Source organism: Podarcis gaigeae (assembly GCF_964106915.1).
Source record: "Podarcis gaigeae genome assembly, chromosome: 1".
In the NCBI taxonomy this organism is placed as follows: Eukaryota; Metazoa; Chordata; class Lepidosauria; order Squamata; family Lacertidae; genus Podarcis; species Podarcis gaigeae.
The window spans coordinates 56,781,877-56,799,642 of record NC_139678.1 but is presented as its reverse complement, the minus strand read 5'-3'; the positions used below and the strand labels follow the sequence as shown (position 1 = coordinate 56,799,642).

General features: G+C 44.5%; 1 protein-coding gene and 1 long non-coding RNA gene across 3 annotated transcripts in view; one reads left to right on the top strand and one right to left on the bottom strand.

The window, feature by feature from the left end:
- Positions 1 to 566: 566 nt before the first annotated feature.
- LOC310851165 lies at positions 567 to 6,576 on the bottom strand. The gene is made up of 2 exons (XR_014567602.1): positions 5,934 to 6,576; positions 567 to 5,571 (listed from the first exon to the last, which is right to left on the bottom strand). It is a non-coding gene; the product is annotated as an uncharacterized lncRNA (long non-coding RNA).
- Positions 6,577 to 7,694: 1,118 nt separating this feature from the next.
- TRIM44 (tripartite motif containing 44) overlaps positions 7,695 to 17,766 on the top strand; it is a 91,153-nt gene continuing 81,081 nt past the window's right edge. For both annotated transcript variants that reach the window (XR_014567428.1, XM_083752727.1), the window contains exons 1-2: positions 7,695 to 9,990; positions 16,828 to 16,905. Coding sequence is in view for 1 of the 2 variants with exons in the window: in XM_083752727.1 (XP_083608853.1) it covers positions 9,592 to 9,990; positions 16,828 to 16,905 (477 nt within the window). In the remaining variant the exon portion in view is untranslated. The remainder of the gene's footprint in view (positions 9,991 to 16,827; positions 16,906 to 17,766) is intronic.

The window sequence follows — 17,766 nt, the reverse complement described above, 5'->3', positions numbered from 1 at the left end:
GTGTAGTCCCACAACACAAAACAGGAGGATGGGGACAGCATTCTGCCTGGCAAGCTGCAGTGCATGTGCTGATGGAACAATCTCCTCTGTGTTGGATTCCTTCCTTAATGTGGAGATAACAGATCTCCACTGGGATATCAGGTGGGCAGTGTTGATCCAAAATGGCCTCACGGGCCAAATTCCGAGGTCTGGTGAGCCTAATCAAGCACACATAGTCGGTTGTGACTGGGCAAACGGTAGATTTCTGTGTTGTTAGCCAGTTGTCCAATGTCCCACAGTAACTGAGCAAGTGCTCAAGCAACTGCCCTAGACTCTTCTGCATTGTATCCTCCTGACCCCCACAAAGCCAATTTAGGGGGAGAGTAGTGGTAGCAGAAGTCCTTGTGTGGGTTTCTGTTTGTGGGGCCAAATGGACCTGCTTGGGGATTTCAGGGGTTCCTTCTTCGACAGGGGTTCTTCAGAAAATGTTCCATATCTGAAAGTTTGAACATCACTGGCCTAAATGGTAAACCCTGAAAAGGAACCTACCATGCCTTTGCTGAGCATCATCACATTTTTACCAATAATTCCTGGAAAGTATATTTTTATTCTCAGATGTTCACATAATGTGTGTTACAACAAGGGGCAGATGCATTAGAAGGCATGTAACAACAATATATAAGAACAATGTTCCATTTACGTGAAATCAACTTGGATAAATAGTAAGGATTTCTAAATATGGGTAGATGTCATTGTGTTCTAGTTAGATGATACTGTTTACAATGAAGCAATGTGCAACAATACTTAGAGAAAATGATGATTAAGGAATAGTTTCATCCCAAATGACAACATAGCTTCGGGAGTTGTTAAATGGCTCTGTCCTTATTCTTTTTTGTCTTTGTGACTGTGCATAAAAGGAGCAATACGAACATGTGAATAAGTCAGCTTAGCCCACAAAATAACTTATTTAGAATATTCTCAGGTTGCAGGATGGAATATTTAGGAGTTAAATCAAACCCTTTCTCTGGCAACTCTGGCAGGTTATGTTCATCCACAGACATGGAACATTAGCGACAGCTGTGACTCTTTCATTCATAACATTTCAGAAATGGATTTATTCAACAAGAGGACATTACATTTTGCTGCCATGCACTCTAATAAGATAAGATATCAGTTAATATGGGAACAGCAGGAAATCAGATAAGGTGATCTTCGGGGACTGCCTGCTAAAATGAAACTGGCCATAAACTCTCACGGCTTGTATTGCATGAAAAAGTTATCTGCTTTACAGTCTCAATATTAAAAATATGATTTCCCCACTCCCTTTCTGGAATTTACTCTTTTCGTTACTGTGGCAAGGAATGCAAATAGCTTTGTGATTAATCCAACAAACTGGAAATTGTAGTCATTTTTGAATAAAAAGTATAGCTCACTTAACGTACTATAAGATTCTCTGCAGAAGAGAGTAAGTAAATCTATTTTGTGGAAGCAGGTAAATAGCTTAGTGATGCTATGAGTAAAATTAGCCTACAATTATTTTCAGGGAAAGCATTTAAGTCTATATGCAAAAGCCCAATGAAAATAGTTTCAGAAATAAAAAAACCTGCCACTTCTTCTCCATAATATATCAGTTAAGGGAAATTTTCGGTATCAGAATATTGTCCTAGAACCTATAGCTTATTTCATAATTTCCCCAAAGACATTCAAGTATAGAAACTGCATGGCTGATTGCTTTTGACGTGCCCAGATTTGGAGTAGGATCATTCCACTGCAGAGAGTCAGGAGGTTGTGAACTCCCCACTCAGAGGTTTTTATGCAGATGTTGGACGGCCATCTGTCATAGATGATTTAGCTGAGATTCCTGCATTGCAGGGGGTTGGACTAAATGATCCTTGGGGTCCCTTCCAACTCTACAATTCTATGATTCTGTGGTCATACATTTAGAGCACATTTAAAGCACACATGAATCCTGAAAACTGCAGTTTACCCCTCACAGAGCTACAATTTGCAGCACCCTTAGCAGGCTACAGTTCCCCGGATCCTTTGTCAGGCATGTGTGCTTAAAATGTATGGTGTGCAATGCATCCTTCTATCATCACTATTTTATTCATGCATGCTGCTTTGTTACAGCACAGTCATACCTTGGTTAACAAACGACTTGCAAGTCAAACGTTTTGGCTCCTGAACGCTGCAAACCTGGAAGTAAGTGTTCCGGTTTGCAAACGTTCTTTTGGAACCCGAACGTCTGGCACTGCTTCCGATTGGCCGTAGGAGCTTCCTGCAGCCAATCGGAAGCCACGCCTTGATTTCTGAATGGTTTGGAAGTTGAACGGGTTCGGCTTCCAAGGTACCATTGTATACAAATCAGTGCTCCTGGCTCCCCACTTCCATACCCTGAGAGTACAATTTTAGCCATTTGCACAGTAAATGAAAATGTAAGAGATTTCTGCTGCATTCCAGACCCTTCTGTGCTCAATACACAAAACAGGATTTGTACACCAAGATTAAAGTGTTAAGCCAGGACATGGGAGACTCAGATTCGAAATCCCCACTCAGCCATGAAGCTCCCTGGGTGCCCTTGGACCACTCCCTGACTCTCAGTCTAAACTACATCACAGAATTGTGGTGAAGATAAAATGAGGACCACCTTGAGCTCCTAGAAGAAAAAGTGAGATGCAGGTAAAAAAAAAACCTAGTACCTGTACCCAGCTCTACTAATTTTTTTTGTCTTACAATTATACATTACATTGTGTGTTGTTTCTTATTCTGAAGCATTAAATCCTAACCGACTGCAGTATGGTCTACAGGAAGAATAAGTAAAAAATAGTAAAATGTATCATGTTCTCTTCCTATTTTCTGTCTTGTCTGATGTGTCTACAGTGTACACTATCATTTGTGTTTTGACCAGTGCCAATAGCATGTGTGTTTGCATACTCTGGACTAGGTGTTTAAATGGATGGTGTTTGGGAAATATCAAAATATGCCTACATGTACTGCCATGTATATTCAAAGGTAGTACAGGGAAAAGTTCAACTCCTACTCTTTGATGCATTATTGGGTTCTTCCCTCCCACTGCCTTCTGTCGCATGAATATATATTTTAAGAAATGTATATTTTTAAAGGTACAGTCAAAAAAACTTAAAATGGCTTATGTGCCTCTAACAGTTTCACACAGCATTACAAACCACAGTAAAACCAAGTTTTGTTTTGAGCAGCTTCTAAAATCTAAATCTAAAATCAAGATCAAGGATTACTAAGGTAGCATCCATGTGCAAAATAGCACCCTTGAGGTCTTCTCCCAGTGCTCACAAGGCAAACCATGAGCTATAACCCAAAAACAAACCTTGGCTACAGCTCATGGTTTGCCGATTGACAGAAACCAGTGTCTGGGGTTCAAACCAAGGCTTATCTCCCAGCATTCTCTACAGGAGGCTGCAAGCTCACACTAAGTCATGGTTTGGATTAGCATTATGTGCAAACTGGGCCTGTGTGCAATGGTGAAAGGAACATTATAAAGAAAGAGAGGTAAAGTTGCAAACCAATTAAAATGGCTCTCGGCTGTGCCATTAGGTTTTGAGGCAGAAATCTAAGTCTAAATGTAGATGGAGCTGCCATGCAAAAACCCTACTCATTTCTCACAAACAACTGCAAATGCACCACATTTGAAAAGACGCTTGTTATTTTAGAACACCATAGCCTTAGGAAAACACAATGGGCCTCCTGCATTTCAGAACACTGTAGCTCCATTGAGCAAATGCTGCAGCAGTTAGTGCCTGTTGCTTCTTCCTTTTTTAGTATTTTCATCTGGCAACCATACCCCGAGAAATCTGTTATCCTCTTTTGTTCACTTCAAAACATGTTATTTCCGGCAATACAGACAACACATTTTAAAACATTTAGGTACCACAAAAACATCTGTCAGCTTAAGAGTTCAAACAGAGGACTCCTCAGGAATGGCAGAGGCCTGCACTAACACCCAAGAGGGGAAGCATCTTGTAAACCTTTTATGAAAGCTCAGTCCCGCAGCCCCTGCAGTGCAGATACGGCTGGGAAGATATTTCTGTGGAGTGTTAGATAATCATGGCAAGAGGGGAAAGGGTATGAAAATGGCCATATGGGGTTCTTTTAGGCTTTATTTTACTTGCAGACTGCTTGTCATGATGAACCGTCTTTTCCAAGCTTCCACAGTAGGCAAACAGGGATGAGAGCTGGTGGGCTACTGCAATTTAACATGCAGTCAAGTGGCAACTTAAGTTTGGAGATGAATGGTGCTTCCTTCACCATCACTGGTCCATTGAGACCAAGTAGTAACCAGTTGTTAGGGTCTGTACCAGGAAGAAGCAGTATCTTTCTGTGTGCACTTCTAGGTGCTTAACCTTACTAAAGGATGGAAGAAGAGAATGGGCTTATTCCACCATGTTTCTCCAAGAGCTTTTATGATGGATCCTTCATAATTACAACTTCCTGTCATCTGTCTCTGTAAAGGATGGAGAACCTGTGATTCTATAGATGTTGATGGACTCCAGTCTGCATTAGCCTCAGCTAGCATTGCCAATGGTGAGGGGCTGATGGGAAATGCAGACCAAGAACATCTGGAGAACTAGAGATTTCTCATCCCTGGCGTACGATCTACTATCTACTCATAAGGAGACTATAGCTTTAAAAAGGCCCAATTCATGTGTTCAACTGAGTTGGTAGATACAACTTACAGAAAAAGGCAGGCTTGTTGAAGCAGGCTTGCCGGTCAAGCACAGTACTTGCATGTACCAAGAAAGTGGGATTCTCAAGTAGATTCAGGGCAGCAGCAACCAGGGCTCATCAAGATGTAGATGGGATCAGAATAGAGGAACATAGATAATGACACCAATGGTGATGGTTAACACATAGGAACCAATACACATGTATCCAAGAAGTACCTAGGGCAAAGAGCCAGAATATCTGGAAAACAAATGGAAAACAATGGCCGACATAAAGATATCGTACCAGGCAACTTTTGACAAGATGGACACCAGGGTGTATGAAGAAGTGAGTCTCGAACGTATAAGAAGGGTCAACTGGTAGACAAGTTAGCAGTAAACTAAAGACCACTGTGTGTATACAGTATTATCCAGGTGAGAGCTGGATACCTCAAACCAAAGGCCACCAAAGACTAACATGTCTTAGTTAACGGAGATAGTATCAGACCCCCCCCTCAATAGGACCAATCCATTAGCTACCCTGAGAGCGTAAGGCATAACAGGATGATAGAAGGGAGCTAGGTGACAATGCAGACAATTTTCGGGCTTCAAAGAGCCTTGGTTTATGACCTGCCATCCCTAATATATTCTGGGAGAATGTGTTCATATGATAAGGAAGCTGTCTGTAATAGCCAATGGGTAGAACTGCAAAAGCTATTTTTCACAAGCTATGATAGTAATTGTTGAACTGGCCCTTGAGCTATGGAAGATAAAAGGCAGCAATGTATAAAAGATCAAGATAAATACCCACAAAAAGCTTTTAATAGCCCAATTAAAATCACAATGTTCTTCTTCTAGACCAGATCACTAACTCCTTAACTCACACTCAAAAGGATTGGATGTTTACGGATCATTCCTTGGTCCTTAGAAGGGACGCAGGTGGCGCTGTGGGTTAAACCACAGAGCTTAGGACTTGCCGATCAGAAGGTCGGCAGTTCGAATCCCCGCAACGGGGTGAGCTCCCGTTACTCAGTCCCAGCTCCTGCCCACCTAGCAGTTTGAAAGCATGCCAATGCAAGTAGATAAATAGGTACCGCTCTGGCGGGAAGGTAAACAGTGTTTCCGTGCGCTGCTCTGGTTTGCCAGAAGCGGCTTAGTCATGCTGGCCACATGACTGTACGCCGGCTCCCTCGGCCACTAAAGCGAGATGAGCGCCGCAACCCCAGAGTTGGTCACGACTGGACCTAATGGTCAGGGGTCCCTTTACCTTTACCTTACCTTGGTCCTTAACCCCCAGTCCTCATCTCCAACCAAAATGAAGTCTAATAACATCCAAAAACAAAGTTAAATTTTGGGTTTTTTTATTTGCTCACATTTATCTTTTGTAACACATTGCTTCTTCTCTTCATTCTGTTTTCTCCCTCTCATCTAGTTAATAGTGCTTCACCTCTGATGTCTAAACTGTGAGCTCTCTTCCCACCATGTTATACTTTAACACAAGTGGTGGGCAACTTCAGGCCCAGGGACCAAATTCAGCCCTCCAAGCCTTATCTAGCTTTTGGGACTCTCCCCAGCCATTTACTCCTCTCCAGGCCACATGTCTCCTTTGTACCCTCCTTGAATGTTTCTGCCTGGCTGGGACATGTCCTTGAGCTCCAGCAATGCCTCTCACTTGTATGGATGGAGGATAAAGAGAGGTATGTGTGTGTGTGTAGAAACTAGCATACTGTCGAAGGATAAAATTTACAATTATTGTTCGGCTCACTTTTACCTCTTCCTAAGCCATCACTGGTGCGCAGATTCATGTAAGGCTAACCAGAAGTGAATGCAACCCTTCAGTTGAGAAGAATTCCCCACTCCTGCTGTAAAGGGAACTGCAAAATAACAATAACCCTAATGCTGACATTAAGCAGGCAGTCACAACACTCCCATTCATTTTTATAACTTAAAAAGGTAAAGGTAAAGGTACCCCTGCCCATACGGGCCAGTCTTGACAGACTCTGGGGTTGTGCGCCCATCTCACTCAAGAGGCCAGGGGCCAGCGCTGTCCGGAGACACTTCCGGGTCACGTGGCCAGCGTGACATTGCGGCTCTGGCGAGCCAGAGCCGCACACGGAAACGCCATTTACCTTCCCGCTGGTAAGCGGTCCCTATTTATCTACTTGCACCCGGAGGTGCTTTCGAACTGCTAGGTTGGCAGGCGCTGGGACCAAGCAGCGGGAGCGCACCCCGCCGCAGGGATTCGAACCGCCGACCTTTCGATCGGCAAGTCCTAGGCGCTGAGGCTTTAACCCATTGCTTAATGTAACATTTACCCCTCATTTCCTTCTACAGCTCATGCAGAAACCATTTTCTTGATCCTTGGACCCACTCTTGGTCTCATCCTCTCAATCTGTTGGAGCCTGTCCTTGCATGCAGGGGACCACCTGATCTCACTGAGGGTTTGAGACTCATCAACTACCCTCTCCTGGTTTAGCTGGCCAGTTGAAGATTTTCCCAGGGTGTGGTTGCTGTCACATGCTGACAGCTTCTATGAGCCACAGGTGAGAGCCGAGTGCAGGGTGGGGACCCAAGGTGGACAAACCACTCCGGAAGGAGCATGAGGTACTACCGTCCCCTAACAACCCCCTGGAAGGAGTATATCCCCCAAAATGCAATGGCTGAAGAGGTACCCCTGCCCGTACAGGCCTGTCGTGTCTGACTCTAGGGTTGCGTGCTCATCTCGCTCTAGAGGCCGTGAGCCGGCGCCATCCGATGACACTTCCGGGTCACGTGGCCAGCGTGATGAAGCTGCAGCTGGCGAGCCAGCACCAGCGCAGCACACAGAAACGCTGTTTACCTTCCTGCTATAAAGCGGTCCCTATTTATCTACTTGCACTTAAGAGTGCTTTCGAACTGCTAGGTGGGCAGGAGCTGTGACTGAGAGACGGGAGCTCACCCCGCCACGGGGATTCGAACTGCCGACCATATGATCGGCAAGTCCTAGGCACTGAGGTTTTACCCACAGCACCACCCGCGTCCCCTATAGATTTCATAAGTGGCAAATTAAACAACTGCCCAAGTATCTTTGATACTTGTGCATTTCCAGCAGGTGCAATTTTGGCACACCTCTGACTGGCAAATCTGCTTCATGACATATGAGGCACTGTGCAGATGCCAAGTTGTTTTTCCTGAGTTTTGTTTGATTTCCTGATGCTATTGGCTCCGCTGTAACATCAGGGCAAGTCACGCACCAGCAATCGCCATGGGATGTTTTCATGTTCAAGTAATCTGAAGCAGAGCAGAGTTGCTGTAGCAATTTTGCAAACTGTTTGGGCGTTTAATTATGAGCCAAACTAAATTCAGTCAGAGCTGAATCCATTCCTGGCTACCATAAACGGAAATGTTATGATCTCAGATCATATAATGCTGGGTTTGCCATTGAAATTAACTTTCTAGCTATAGAGGGGCTGAAAGGTTGACCAAAACATGAAGTCATGACTGCCATCTCAGATGTCAATGGACATACTATCTGCCCAATTGGCAACATAACTTTTCTGCTATAAACTACCTCTTTGAAACACACTTGCGGATTGAGGCAACAAATCTCCAACAATGTAAACATTTAGAGCCCTTATTGATCAATATATATATATATATATATATATATATATATATATAGCCCATGCAGAAGTATTATCTATTGCAGCCTTTGCAAATCTGACCACCTCCAAATGTTTTGGACCACGACTCCCATCAGCCTCTGCAAGTGCAGCCGGTGATGGGTGTTTTAATCCAGAACTGGTTGGCAATGGCTGATCTACTGAGTTCAGTGGGTACAACTCTCTGGTAACTGGGCAATAGGACTTACACACTAGCCCTTACTCTGCTACTTGGAAGTAACTCACTGAACTCAGTGACAGAAGGAGTTGTGGGAATGGCCAATTAACCCTTTCCTCCACCTTTTCGGCCACAGTTCATCTCCTTTGTCCTCTGGAACACAGGCTTGGAAACCGAGCTTTGGGGGCCAGGCGGAAACACTCCTGCTATAGTACTAGCTGCAAACTGAGGCTTAAACAAATCTGCATTAAAAAGAAAAGAAAAGAAAAAGAAAAACTTCCTTATTGGAATGGCAAATCCTAGTTTTCAAAGCACCCTGAAGCCAAGAAAGAGAACCAGCCAATTTGCTTCTTTCCTTTATCTCCTCTTAGTACAATAGTGGGAAAAAGAAAACATTCTCTCGACTTCAAAGAGCTTCTGCTGATTATTGCCAGACCGGTTATTAGGCTGCTTGAGGCTCCGCTCCCAATGAACACGCCTGGCTTTTCAACCGGGTACAGAAACGCGCGCGCATTTCCCTCCTCCTCACCACAAGAGGAAATCTCTTTTTTTTCTTTTTCTTTATAAAAAAGAGGCCTTAATGAATCCCATATGAGGATATCCCTTTTCAAACCACCATGGCTTGGCCGCGCTCGCGATGCGCGCCGCGCAGCCCCTCAAGAGCAGAGGAGCAAAAGCATCGCCGCTTTAAGCGACTCAGGAAGTTAAACACGCGCATGCACAAGCACACTCACACGGGCCCTGCGCTCCAGAAGCGAAATTAGCGCGCTTGCTACGGAATAAAGCGGGGGGTGGGGCAGAACCTATTAACAAACCATAAGATAAAGGGGTGCACGGGGAGGGATTTTGTTTTGGGTGTGTGTGTGTTAGATCTTGGCCCAAAGTTGTTAAGAAACCGGCAGGAAACAAACAAGGACCCGAAAGAAAGGTGGCTTTTGCAAACGAAAGCAAAACAGCAGCGCAGAGCTCCAAGTCTCCAAGCCTGGACAGTTGTCGCGGGAGGTGAGCGAGCTCCGCTTTGCAGGCGACGAGGCGGCCCAGGCGTCCTGCTCTTCCCCGCCCACTTGCTCCCTTCCAGGGCCGGCCAGCGAAGGGCCTTTCCTGCCTTCGGCCAGCGATGGCTTCCGAGAGGAGAGCGAGCGGCGAGGAGTGTCTCCAAGATGGCACCTGCGACGTGTGCGAGCCCGACGAGGCGCAGAGGGCCGTGCAGGCCTGCGAGGACTGCGGCTTCTCTTTCTGCGGGCCTCACGCCCAGGAGCACAGCCGCAAGTACGCTGCCCATCGGACGGCTGGCGTGGCTGCTGCGGAGCCGCCGGGCAGTGAGGCCGCGGAGCCGGAGCGGGTCGTCGGGGAAGGGGAGCGCAAGGTGGAGCGCAGGAAGTGCGAGGAGCACGGCGAAGACCTCAGCTTGTACTGCAAGGAGCACGAGAAGATCATCTGCGTGCTGTGCGCCGTCTCGGGCTCCCACCAGCAGCACGAGATCATCACGCTCAACGACGCCTACGAAGCCGTCCGGGTAAGGATCCGGAGCAGGCGCTAGGTGGGCTAGGAGTGCGTGGTGCCCGAAAGCCAGCGGCGCTCCTTTGGTTTGGATGCAGGCAGCATGGCACCCCGGAAAGCGCACTTGTTCAAGGGCTGTGGGCGGGGACCACTTCGGAAGGCGTGTTCATAAGCGCACTGGGAAGTTTGGGTGCTGGAAAGGTTTATCGGGTGTTCGTTCTTCTGGGTAGCAGAATTCACCAGTCCCACCCCTCTGACTGCGTGCCGTGGCTTGTGCACCCTTCCCCTGTCGCTTCGCAGAGTCACGGGAGCTTTGGTCCAGCTGCAGAAGGAAGGACTGGGGCCAGCGGAAAGGGATGTGGCGGGGGCGGGGGCGGGGCAAGGAAGTCTCTGATGGCCCGTTTCTCCTTTTCAGAAATAGGCTCTAAAAGTGCTTTCCCCAGCCGATCAAGCAGGAAGTGCGTTCAGACTCCTTGTTAGCGACTTTCTGTTTACCACAAGGTTGTTGAATGCATATTTTCTGTGGCTCTATGGTCAGAAAGAACTACAGTTAATTGGTTCATTACCTTTCGCTCCCTGCAGTAAGCAGACTTTATGATTGCAATGGTTCTCCTCAACAAGACCATTGATGGCAAAATGGGAGCCCTGAGGATCATGTCCTGCAGGGATTGAGTGATTATTTAATTTCTATACCACTTAATATATATAAAAAAATATCCAAGCGGTGTACAAAAAACTGAAACAACAATACAGGCCTTGAGTTGAGCACCGTTGAGTTTAATCCTCAGTTATTATAAAGTAGCTCTGAGGAGTTGACCAGAAGTATGTAGCGGTAGAAGTTTGAGGGAATGTCCATGAGTAAGGAATTTGGGTTAACTTTGTTGTAAAGAACCATGCCTATAAAACCAGGTGGAAGCGGTATACATCTGCTAAGGTTACCATCCTTCCTGAAAGAGCCTGTCTGCATTTCACATTGCTATGACAGGAAAAATTCAATGGGAGCAGCTCATCCCATAACTGAATTCTATCTCAGGAGAGGTGCACATGTTGATTTCCTGCCCATCAAGCAGCTGAGAAAGGCATGTCAGTTTAAGGGGTGGGGAAGGTGGTTTTGGAATTGGCTTTATGCAGCTGTCACCACTGGAAATCTGGATTAAAATGTATCCCTTGCTGTTGCTTTCACTGTGTTTGGAACTTGCTTGCTGCCTGACAAGCATGTATGTTGCTATCGCAATCCCTGCCCCTTGTTTTTGCCAAATACATTTGGTATTTGGGAATAAGAACTAAGAGCCCTGTGGTACATTTATCCTAGTGTCCCATTTCCTGCAGTGATTATCCTGTTGCCTTCAAACAGGGCGTGAAGGCAATAGTTCTCACTAGCTGTTGTTATCTTGGCATCTGCTAAGTGTACACCACCATAGGAACCTTCTGCACATGTGCTAGGTGCTCACATGCAGCTCCCTCCTACCAGCAGGGAAACAAATCAAGAACAAATCAAGAAGCTGGACTTAATCATCGTTTCCTTTTATATGCAAATTGGGAACTGTAGTCAATGGCTTCAAAGCAAGCCAGGATTTATAAGCCAATTTTAACACATCACTTCCTTATCCTGGCTTGTTGGCAACATATGACCTATTGTTTACTGAATAGAAACAGCTTGCTATTGACTGTATAGTACATGGATAGGCAAACTAAGGCCTGGGTGCCGGATCTGGCCCAATCCCCTTCTAAATCTGGCCCGTGGACAGTCCGGGAATCAGCGTGTTTTTGCATGAGAAGAATGTGTCCTTTTATTTAAAATGCATCTCTGGGTTTTTTGTGGGGCATAGGAATTTGTTCATTCCCCCCCCCCCCCCAAATATAGTCCGGCCCCCCACAAGGTCTGATGGACAGTGGACTGGCCCCCCGCTGAAACAGTTTGCTGACCCCTGATGTAGTATGTAGCTTTCAGGGGCTCCCCATTCTCTTGCTGAATGTGTCTATTTCCTCTTGTGCAGGCAGGAAACGGAGACTGAGAGGCCAACATTGCCATAGTCTGCTGCTACAGAATATCCCATGCAAACCAAAGAACAGCTGATATGTCTAATTTTAGGCTTTCTCTCAAACATAAGCAGTTTGTTTTTGGGCGATCCCTAGAAAAAAGTAGCTGTTCACAGAACTGTAGGAGGTGTTTCAATGATGGTGTTAACTTTTCCAGCTGCCAAAATAGATTTGGGGGAGGAGGAGGTATTCTGCAGGCTTGCAACTTCCAGTGAGAAACAGACTCCTCTTGTTCTTTGTATGCTTTTAAAAGGACTCAGTGCATATAGATGGGGGTGGGGGATGTGGGACCTATTTTAACTTCCAGCATATTTACTGTGTGCCCACAGAATACTGTGCCTTACAGTTCATTTTTTAAAACAACAGCAACAACTTTTGTTTACTTCCGGATGAAATGTTTCATTTCCCTCAAGATATTCAGGAAGACTGTGGAAAAAGTGGGCATCTAGAGGATTGGTCGGACTGATACTTGTATAACACACAAAACTGATGAACAAGTTTTAAGAAGCATTGCCAGTCTGGTGTGTAAGGAAGGTCTCCTGCAATCATTTTTTCAAAGCTTTGCAGCTTTGGCCATTTCTTCTCCTTTTCCTTATGTGGAAACTGAAGGGGAAAGTAATATGCAAACCGTTCCTCAGCACCCTTTATGGCTGATAAATAAGAGGAGGACTTTGTAGTTGACCATGTGGGCAATTGCATTGCACTTCTCACTTTCATGCTGCAAGTAACAATTTGTGCATTGGCAGTGGCCCTGTTTGTACACATAAGAGTAAGCCACAGTTCCACACAAACTATGGGTTACCACAAACAAATTTTCTTGTGTTTGCTTGAAGAGGAGCAAGCCATGAGTGCTGGCTTGCTTGTAATGCAAAGTTAGTTTGGCTGTTTTCCACATTCATGGTCACACCAGTGATCTATGGCTTAGGCCACTGATACGATGATGTTATATGAAAATAGGCTACTGTGTGTAGGAAGTGGATTTAAATGTGACAAGGCATGCATTGGAAATTTGCACAAGAAATGCCCTTTTGTTTCTTCTGTATAAATTGGCTCCTGGAGAGACACTTTGTGCGTAAATTGGAAAGAAGTGGTGGAATGAAATGTACTTATCATTGTATGTAGGGATATTATGACGATGATGATTTTTAATTCATCAGTGGGTAGTAAGACATATCCTTTTATGTACTAAACTATCAAGAAGAATTTTTCTGTGTTTCAACTCAGTTCTCTGCGCTGTATTGATTTCTATTTGGGAGTTATTTTACACATAGAAACATTTTTTAAAAAATTGTGATTCTCTACCTGTAGTCTGAAGTGTCACAGCTCATTCCACCATCTGTTCTGCTGCCTCTTAAGAGGTGCTTATCATGCAACATTTAGAAGACATGGGCTACCTTCCACAAGTATGCAAATCAGAGTATCATGTCTGAGTGCTGTGTGCAACAAGTTGTGTTGTTCAGACAATAATAAACTGGAAGTGGAACATTAGTTCCGCAAGGCTGGCTGGGGACAAGTTTTGCATGTTATTTAGACAAGAGATTCTCATATTTGCAGGCACATGGAAAACCTACTGACATATAACTCTGCCTAATCTGGATATATATGTTGTATGCTCATATGGTCATGTGACATTGCCATAGTCCTCACTCTTAGTATAGCTCAATCTTGAATTTCCCTCCTGATTATGAAAGCAGATTCAGTGTTAAGCAAATAAAGGGTTGGTTAAGGTAGAAAATAATCATAGAATTGGAAGGGACCACAAGAGGCATCTAGTCTAACTCCCTGAAATGCAGTAATCTTTTCCCCAACAAAGGATCAAACGCACAATTTTGAGATTAAGAGTCTAATGCTGTACTGACTGAGCTAATGTAATATTGTGTAATATTGAGGTCATCACAATCAAGTTCCCTTGCAAGTTTGAACTTCTTATTTCATTAACTTTGTTTCTCCTCCTCCTCCTTATTCCTTACTGTGGAAGGGGGGCAATGTTTGAAGTGTTTCACAGACATTATTTCAGTAACCCTTATAAAACCCTGTAAGCCAAGTCAATATTGTTCTAGTATGGCAGATGAGAGCCTATTAAGAAAATATTTATTAGCCTCAGGCTACCATGACTAAGGTAGGTTTTGAACCAAGAATGACTTGGCACATGAACCTAGACTATATCCTAGAGCAGCTCTCATTTAATCCTTACAGTTGGTTTTGGTTTGTACAACCTTTCTTTCCAAGGTGCTCTTTTGGGCCAGAAATGATGTAAGATTACTGAATTTAATTTTTCTAAAACACCTGAACATGTAAGCCTGCACAACCAAATGTTTAGACTTGGATCTTTCCAAATGTTGGACATATGGAGCCGATTTCATTTTTACTGGCTACGATTCATGAGTTAGCCATACATAGGAGAATATTTAAGTATTGCCTCACAGTCACAGGCAGCTAGTTTTTCGAAGCCTTCAGGGGACATGAATGTGGGAGTGATTGCCTTCATTGTTGTTGGAAAATGCTGAGGAAGTATATGCAAATTGTGTATAACTACAGAAAGTGTGTTTCATTGGGAGCAGCCCAGTAAAAATAGATCATTGTTTTGGTGACTGTTTGTCTTGGATGAAGTGCTTACCGTAATGTAGTTGAATTGGAAAGCTGCCAGAATTCAAAACTGGTGACTATCTAGGCACCAAAATAACAGTTTGCAAAAGTGTCCTATTCTTACTGTGTTTGGACATCACAAACCATGGTTTCTCATGAATGGAACAAGCCTATCCTCTTTGAATATCTGTATGCTCCCCTTCCCCCCCCCCCCCCCCTGGTATAACTGATGAGGAGTTTGAAAGCTTTTGCTTCTGATTTTGGTTAACAGCAGCCTAATGCAGGGGTGGGGAACCTCAGGCCTACAAGTCTGAATGTGGTCCTCCAGGCCTCTCTGTCTAGTCCTTGAGACTCTTTTGAAACCACAACCCCTCACCAGCACTGGCCCATACTCTTTACTCTTTGAGAGTGCTTTTGCCTTGCTGGAATTGCCCTTGGACTGTGATAACACCTCTTTTTTCCCTTGATGAAGATGGGGGGGGGGTTTGTGTGTGCAGAACCTCTGGCTTTTGTGTGGCTGGAGTCAGTGTTAGAAACTCAGATCTATAAGCTAGGTGCCGAATGGCTCCTTAAACCAGGGTTACAGTCCCCAAATAGAATATCTAGTTGCCATTTTGGGGCCAGATAGCTCGAAAATCATATTTTTCAATACAACCTTTTGGTTCCTATAATTCATTATGATTGGGCAGATAAAAGATAACAGATACAATTATTCAGGAGGGGATATATTAGTGTGTGAAAGATTAAATGCCCCCCAGGAATGCACCTCCAGATGGTGGAGACATCAGGCGCCCCTGGCAACTTTACTTGGTCTCAGGGGGCCAATAGGTGCAAACTGCACCTTGCACCTGGCTAAATTCAAATGCTGGCTGGAGTGTAACCTTCTGCACAAAGTTAAGAGTCCCATCCATTGCTCCAGTCTATTTTGCTTCAAGCCCTGCCCACTTTTGCCTCTCAGCCACTAGCACATTGTCTCCAGAACGTTGCATATGAGGGAAAGCAGCCCTTAGGCTTGAAGAGCTTCCTCACCCTTGGTTTACTGTTAGGCCCAAACCCTAAACTCTGATTAATCTAACTGTGCTTAGTGGAAACAAGCCAGCTTTGTAAGTCGTGGTTTGAAGCTGGCTTGTTTCAACAAACCAGCGTTAAAACTAACTGCAGCTTGCCAGAGTCAGACAATGCGGCAGGGTGTGACTAATCGAAAATGGAAGTGAAAGCTTGTGAACAGCTCCTCAGCTGTATTGGAGGGGTGAAGAGGAAACGAGGGGGGGGCAACCCTAATCTTGTTCCATCATGATAAAACATTGGTTTAGCATGACATCCTTATATAGACACTGAAAAGTCCAAAATATCTTTCAGGAGCTAATGCTGGATCTTTAAATTTGGTTGACAAATACTGAGGATAAAATTCAAAATCTCTTTTCAGGCAATCAGAAAAAGGCAATCTAAACCATAAGTCATGTTAGGAAGGACAGAAAAATACTAAATAGTCCAAGTGTGCCTCTCTGAATTGCTTGTTTCACCACTGGGGCCTCCCCCATCCCCTAGCTATGAGCTGCAATTTAGTTTTGGAGAGAGGATAGTTCAAGCAAAAGTAACAAATATTCCCGGGATTCTACAAGTGCTTTGTGCTTTGTGCCTTTCTTGAAGTGTGAACTCTTGATTACTTCCTTAATTAGTTCTTTCCGTCTGCTCCATCTTACAATTGGAAGCACGGAAGTGCAGGATTAAATTATCGGGCGGCCAATACCAATTACAGAAAATAAATGAAACATGGAGCCAGGTCACCATTGCCTAGCGTATTCTCAGCACGGCCTTTACGCTGAAGGGTACTGAGTCACCCCTTGCAGATGGCTGCCTTCTTGACTTCGGTGAGAGGTGAAAAATGCTGAGCATCTAACAGGATTTGAGCCTGCTTGAAGCTGAGCCATGTGACACAAGCAATGAATGATTTGGCCTGTGCAATTGCATTTAATTTTCATTCCAATAGTTTTCCCAGTGCTCTTGGCAGAGACATTTCTTCTTCATGGAGACCTCTGCTTGCTTAACCTCGGTCCCAGAAGAATGAGTGAATGTATTCAGGGGCTCATAGCAACTTAGCTAATAGAAAGTGCTGAAAGATTGGTGCTCCCCCTCCTTTCCCCCCTCCAAGCTGTCTTGTGGAAATCCTTGTTGCGTTTGTAGAGTTGAAAAGAGTCTCATGACCGTTGCCCTCTTTGTCTTTCAGAACAGAGAACATGTGGACCTGAAGGTGGCCATGCTAGATATGGTGGAAAGGTTAAAGTTCAAGTGCGCAGACCCCAAAGTAAGTTAATAAAGTGCCTGCTGCCTTCTTCTTTTTTTTGTCTTTTCATTCTCCTTGAGAAAAATGCTTGCTAACGACTATCTGCACATTACATTAAGATCTAATTAAGCCTGTCAGTCAATTTTTTTTTCCAGCTTTGTATGTGCCTAGAGATAAGTAGTCTCTTTCTCTCTCTTGCCTGCCTGCTTTCATTTTATGGCTTGAAATGCACAATCCGTAATTGTCTTCCCTAAACAGCATATAATTATGGTTATGATTTTTATATTATTTATTTATCTCATCCGTATACAGCCCTTCCTCCAAGATGATTTGCACAGCATTTGCAGCTCAAGCCTCTTGTAACTTAGGACTCCTTTTCAGACCCAGTGCCTACCTTTAACCCAAACACAGATTTGGGGACCAACTGATTAGTGTTTAAAACCCATATATTTTTGTTGTGATAGCATTGCTTTTGTTACCCACATTAGACTGCAAATCAGTAGTGGGTTCTAGGCCCACCACTTGAAAATCAATGTCGCGCTGAGGTATGATCACAGAATCATAAGAGTTGGAAGGGATCCTGAGGATCATCTAGTCCAACCCCCTGCAATGCTGGAATCTCAGCTAAAGCATCCATGACAATCCAACCTCTGCTTAAAAATCTCCAAGGAGGGAGAGACCACAACCTCCCGAGGGAAACCGTTCCACTGTCGAACAATAATTGGCCTAAGGTCACCCACTGAACTGTATGGCTAAGGGAGGCTTTGAGCCCAGATTGCTTAATTCCAGGCCCAACTCTTGGTCTACTGAGGTATACTGGCTTCATTTCCTTAGGGGCCTATCTACTTTTGGAGTGCATAATTATTAATCAGCCTGCTGTGG